Source organism: Populus euphratica, unplaced genomic scaffold (assembly GCF_000495115.2).
Source record: "Populus euphratica unplaced genomic scaffold, PopEup_1.0 scaffold318.1, whole genome shotgun sequence".
In the NCBI taxonomy this organism is placed as follows: Eukaryota; Viridiplantae; Streptophyta; class Magnoliopsida; order Malpighiales; family Salicaceae; genus Populus; species Populus euphratica.
The window spans coordinates 286,463-293,240 of NW_011500003.1; the positions used below are offsets into that span (position 1 = coordinate 286,463).

General features: G+C 34.9%; 1 protein-coding gene across 1 annotated transcript; it reads right to left on the bottom strand.

The window, feature by feature from the left end:
- Window positions 1–303: 303 nt before the first annotated feature.
- Window positions 304–2,192, bottom strand: LOC105140989 (legumin B-like). Its single transcript, XM_011048045.1, has 4 exons — window positions 1,862–2,192; window positions 1,520–1,770; window positions 802–1,317; window positions 304–693 (listed from the first exon to the last, which is right to left on the bottom strand). The coding sequence occupies exons 1-4, from the start codon at window positions 2,190–2,192 to the stop codon at window positions 304–306; spliced, it is 1,488 nt and encodes a 495-aa protein (XP_011046347.1).
- Between the last annotated feature and the right edge of the window lie 4,586 nt (window positions 2,193–6,778).

Genomic DNA, 6,778 nt, shown 5'->3' on the forward strand with positions numbered 1-6,778 from the left:
GAGTCTGTCCATAGATATTTCCTTTACATAAGGGCATATATTTAACATTTTATTTATTTATTTATTTTTCTTTACCTGAATTAATCTCATAGATGGAACAGCTTTTAATTTTACTCAAATGGAAAGGAAAAATCATAATAACAAAAGCAGAACCGACTAAAAAAACAGAGAACATTTTATTTTCTGCATAATACGAGCATAGTACGAGTTACAAAACTAGACCACATTTTATGCCGCTAAGTCTTATTTCTTTCTCTGTCGTGATTCATACATAAAGCCTCTTGCAATTGCATAGATGCAATCTTAATCCCTTTCATATTGTGATTGATGGGACGCACTAAGAACACTAACTTCTTCCCTGTTGTTCTTAAGCCTCCTGGCATCTTCCCTTGAGATCTGGAATGAGTTTGCTACCACTTCGTCAGGCAAGCCCCGGATGGTAGAGACTCGTCCTGCCAATTGACTGATTTGTGCATTGTCATTAGTCTTGAATGATACCCACTCGAGCCCTTGGCTTCCAGCCTTCATCACCACTGCAAAGTTTTGTGGTGCTGTTACTACTTGACCCTTACGAACTTGTCCATCAAATACTGCCTGTCCATTGTCTCCAACAATCTGAATCCTTCCATTTCCTCTTGTGATGTACATTATGCTGTGGGCATTGATGTTCCAATGTGGTGACATCAAAGCATTCTACAGTACAAGTTCCCATAAATTTGAATTGTGAATTTTTTTTTTTTATAAGAAAAGGTAGTGTAATGTGAAAAAAAAAATTAATGAAGGTTGCATAGATTTTCTTACAGGGTAAAGGACACCTCTCTCAGCGCTAAGCTGGACATATCGAAGGATGGGGAGATTGAGGCTGTTGACATTAGTGAGGCTTCCGGCACGTGGATTAAAGACATCAGCATCTTCTATATCATTGATGTTGAGCTTCAACCTGGCTGTGCAGAAAGTTTCCTCTACACCATTGTCCTCATGACGACGACGTGGGCTCCTTCGGGATTCTTGTTGTCTTTCTTCCTCCTCTTGACTCTGTCGTGGACTGATCACCTGAAGTTCATGCTGAGCTCGGACAATGATTCCTCTATTATCATTTTCGTTCTGCATCCTTCTTACTAGTTTGGTGTCAATGTTGAAAGCTTCTGCAAGGATTCGCTCGTTGAAACCGCTCAAGATATTGCGAGATCTTTCATGCTGTTCTCTCTGACTTTCGTCTTCATATTGGCGTCCATGTTGACCTTCATATTGGCCTCTTTGGTATGAGCTTCTTTGGCTTTGTGATTCTTGTCGTGGGTTTCCAGCCAGGAAAAATTCCTGAAAAGGAAAATTAATGTTTGCTTATGAAGTAATCCTTGTTTGCTTATTCTATGACATCGCATGCTTGAATTTTTGTGATGCTTATTCTATGACATCGCATGCTTGAATTTTTGTGATGCTTATTCTATGACATCGCATGCTTGAATTTTTGTGATGCTTATTCTATGACATCGCATGCTTGAATTTTTGTGATTCTTACCCTGAAATCCTGATCAAGCTGGTTGGCTGGATTGCTTGTGTCGAGAAGCTGAACAAGAACGAGAGGTGAATCACCATTGTTATAAAACCAATCAGCAACTCCCGAAGGCAAGGCAACTACATCACCCTCTCTTACTTGTCGAATCTTCTGGTGCTGGTCTTCGGAACTTTCTCTTCGATCTTGAGAATAATTTCCTGATGATTGGAACGTCTCTGGACAGCCAGGAAACACAGCTCCCTGAATGCCCCTACCTACATTGACACCAAAAAGAAATATTAATTTAGTGTAGATGGGAAATTTTATCATCATTAAGTAGAAATAATTGATTGCATGCATGCATGCCTTGTTCTACATAGATGAGCTTAGGTGTATTGGAGTATGCAGGCAACAAGAGGCCTCGGTTGTTAATGGTATGACGGATAACTACAACTCCAGCGCACTGAAACTGCTCATCATTCTCGTCCCAAATCTCAGTGACACCAGCCTCTGATCTGATCTTCCGAGCAGGCTCGAGGGCATTGATCCTATCAATTTGACATTCGCTACGTTGAGAGCGTCGTTGCCCCTGCTGTTGCCGGCCATGTCGTGAGGGTACTTGCTCTATTTGTGCAAAGCAACAGTTGAAGAGAACAAGAAAGCAAAGAGTAAGAGATAACAAAGAACAAGAACCCATGCTTATTGTAGTTCTTCTATGGTGTTGTGGAATTGCAGGGTGAAGTGGGCTGGTATTTATGTGCAAGATTGTGGGTTTCGCATCTGGGACGTGGCAATTCGGTTTACTCAGTTTTTGTTAATACTTTCTGCATGTAATTTTGTCCTTTCTTTTGCATGTCTGCAATTCCCTTTCTTGCTTACACATATTTTCTTTATGGGTACGTGTTGCATGATATAATTGCATTGTTCTAAGATCTTTGTCGTTTATGGCGTGCATCAGGTTGGCTTGAGACAAAGAGAGATGCAGGTTTTTCCAGGAATATTTAAAACAGGGTACTGCTAGGCAGTTTGATTTAGTGGCTCTTTTATTTTCCCAGAAGTCAACAAAATCTCGACTATTATCTAAAAAAAACTAACCATCCAATTGATTCTGTAAAACTCGGATGAAATCCAATCAAGTTAATTGTAATAATTTTTATTAAAAGCAGCCTTGGTTTTTTGATAGAACCAAGTTGATCCAAACATATAGTTTGATCCAATTACCTAGATTCTTAACCAGATCAGCTGTTAAACTAGATTTGATGACTATGCTTTTCTGGATTCGTTGAGTCGTTAATTTCTTACATTGATGTTTGAGCTTATACCATGTGTATATGTGTGTGTCCATATTTGACTAGTGTTGCATATCGCTTGCCTCCACGTTTCTGACATTGCAGGGGAGTTGTTTTTGCATGCAAGAACGCGTGGCAGGAGATATATGTACACAATTTGCATGCAGCAGTATATATGTGAATTGTTTTCATTCAATTTCTAGATTGCGTTAGATGGTTTATTCATGTTATTTCATCTTAGAGTGAGGAATAAGGAGTATTTTCAACTTTTTAACCTGAATAGTTTTTTTAAATTATCACGTGGAGTGTTCTGATGTTTATATAATTAAAAAAAATTAGAAGATGTTGGTATTTTTTGGGAAGCTTATAAGGTGTTTTTCGGTGGCCATTATTGGTTTTTAGTGATGGCAATCGAAGTGTCGTGTTGCCCTCTACATCATGGACTGATACATGCCGACAGGTGCAATACAATAAAGCTTTAATGAAGATTTTTTTTTCCTTCACCTCACAAAATGTGTTGGTTTTACAAAGTTATAAAATTATTCTCAATCTTTTAATTATATTAAATTATATTAATTAATTAATTAATTTTATTTCTTTGCATTTAATTTTTTCTTTATTTTTATCAAATTTAATTATCATTTTTTTGTTTTTTCTTATTTTGCTTTTAATCTTTTTTTATTGGAATTTGTTTTTTGATTTAATCCATAATCAATTTACTTTAATTTTTTATGTTAAATTTAATCCATTTTTATGATTGTAATTTCTTTTATTTTGAATTTTTTTCTTGATTAATGATTAATTGTTCTTTTTTTTTAATTTCATTACTCATTGTTTAATTTCAAGATTTTCATTTTATATTTAGTGTTTATATTTTTTTTAATGTTTTTAAAACTTAACTCAAAAATCAATCCTATAATGTTTGAAGTCATGGATTGGATCGAGTAATCAGGGTTATTAGAGTCCATTACATTTTTTATTCTACACAAAGTAAGGATAATATTATTTTAATAAAATAATAATAATAAAATAAATTGAGAGTGTTTAGATGATTTTTCTAAATATTAAAAACATAAAAAAATAAGAGAGAAACAATCCTAAATATTTATTTCTAAATAATTGGCAAGGTAAAGATGTATTGTATCAACCATGGATTTCAAACCTTGTTCTTGTCTCGTAAACGAAGAACAGGCCATAGAATATCTTGTACCAAGAAACTAGAATGTCTTGTACCAAGAAACGGGCATCCTGGCACTAGTTAATAGTGGAAAGACTTAAATTCCTTCGATGAGATTAAACACACGAAGCTCTCAACGACCACGTTTTAACCCATGATCACCAATTGCTACGTCGTTATAGCCTATACTGAAAGTGCTGACAAAAAATGAAATAAAGTTGGTGAATACATTTTAAAGCAACTCCATTGTCATCAAGTTAATTTTAAATTTCAAATTAACTTATAAGAGGACAATTTAAGTTAAACCCATAATTTATTATTGATAACGACATAAATAGCTTCGAACACACCCACAAATTAGGAAAAAAAAAAAATTAAAAACGGCTGTTGAACACAAGTTTTCAAGTAAACTAGTGAAGCATGTATAGCGAAACAAAAGAACTATGGTTTCTCAATCCGTGAGGTTATTGATTAAACTGAAGAGAAACTTAAGTGTTAATAGGCTGTTAAATACAATAATAATTATCTATTATGAAATAACTTACAAAATCGTTTGAATAGTGGCTAAACCAACATAAGTTAAAAAGAATCATAAAATAACAACGAAAATAAGAAACGAAATTAGAAAATAACTAAAAAATAAAATAATTTAAAACAATATCTTTCATATCTAATTTAAGCATATTTATAACATTTGTGGGTATAAGCTACCCTGATCTAATAATTTGATTAAAAATAAAACTTGTTCAACTTGTTTAGATTTATTTTTAGACACTTTTTTAAATTAAAAATGAAGGAGATTTTACTGTAGTCGAAGACTCAATTTGACATAGATTAGCCTTGGTTTTCTTGCTTTTTACAAATATTTTTTTATTTTATTGCTATAATTTTTTGTTTTTAAAATTTAATTTTTATTTTTTTAATTGCAGTTTATTTTATTTCACATTATTTTTTTATTTTTTTTATTGCATCCTCCTTGAGTCTTTTATACTAAATTTTATCCTTAATATTTTTATTGTTTTTGTAGGTGTTACACATCACCCGCGCGCCATCCGTTGGTGATTTTTGTTCTTTTGCTTGATTTGATTTTTTAGGAGTTGCCACCTAATATTTAATTAAAAGTTACTAGAAAACCCAAGATTCAAGGGTAAGAGACTGGTTATGGTTAGGAAAAATATTAGCACCCCTAATATACTCTACCTAAGAAAAGCTGTTTTGTGATTTGATATGATTTAAAATTTTGAAGTATTAATCAAATTCTAAGGCTTTAATAAATCAATTATTAAATCCCAGAATATATGTAGAAACATGTTCTTACATTTTCATGAAAAATATAACATAATTTTATTTATCCTTGAGATATTTAACGCTATTCAAATTAAACACTTAATTCTTTTTGTTATTTTTTTTATTTTTATAATTTCATAACATAAATAAAAATACAAACACACACACAGACATCTCTTTTTATTATGCTTACTCACCCCTAATTACATGCTACCATGTAACAAAAAAAATCAAATAAATCAAAACATAACAGTATCTAAATATACACAACAACATTTGAAAATAAAAAAAAAAAGCTTCAGGAACGGTGCTGGAAAATCCTGGGCATCTTATGTGATTTGTTGAACAGTAGCAGCGCATCTCCTCCATGCGCCACTACAACTGGTGACGCTTGAGTTCACGTACTGCCCGAAATCCAGAGATCGTGTAGAGATTCGTAATGGCTTCCTCCCCTTTTCACCTTCCTGTCGGTTGTGGGCAACGCCGTTACCTACAAAACATCAAAAAACACAACAAGCAAGTCTGTTTTAGTTTTGTTTTCAGATTGGCTCTTCTTCCTTCAACTTACTCAAATCTATTGCTCTCTCTGCAAGTTTTTTGTTTCCTCTTCTTCTATTTTAAGTGGCCGGTGCCATGACCAAGGGACTACAAGTGAATGGGTTCATGTCGTGTCTGTACAGCTACTAGCGATCGGTTCCGATCTTGGCAAAGACGAGGGCCTGCAGGCTGCTAGGCGGTGTTGTCGGTGGTTGAGAGAAGGGTTGGTTAGATCTAGAGACAACGACGATGAGGAAAAGAGCCAAGGCTGTCTTGTGAGTCTGTAGGGGATGTCGCTGCTGACGGCGAAGACCGACTGAGAGGAGAGTGAGGGGGTGGCCTTGGCTGGTCCATGGAGAAAACTAGAGAAAGAGGGGGAAAGCTTTGGGTCTTTGGTTCTGTTTTTTGCCAAGGGAAGGGTGAAGCTTTGGCTTATTTCGAGAGAGGAAAAAGGAGAAAACCCCCCTAATATATGAGGGGTGGTCACTGTGTTGATGATCAGGAGAGGAAAATTAGGTGAAGGCTACCTTAGAGAACTAGTTTGGTGCTGGGAGAAAGAAGATGGACACCAAATATACAAGTGGGGGGGGGGGGGGGGGCTTTTGTTTGGGAAATGGGGGAAGGGTCTGTTTTCTCAAAGGGAGGGGCGGTCGAGAAAGAAAAGGTCAGATGGCCAAAGAGGGGGCCCCGACTTCTGTGTATTTTTGCAGGGTTTTCTCTAGTTTTTTTTGCCAAAAGAGGGGGGTGGTGGCTTTTGTCTAGGAAATGGGGAGAAGATGGGTGATTAGTACTTAAAAGTGCATTTTTATCAAGGTTTTATATCATCATTTTGCACTTGAAATATCAATAACTCCTTAACTAAAGCATGTTTTATAATAATATATCTAATAATATAAGATACCTTTAATTTATGGTAAATGTTCATTTTAAATGCAGGCCTATCACATAAATAAAAGGATTGATTGATGAATTTAAGAACTGAAATTGAAAAGA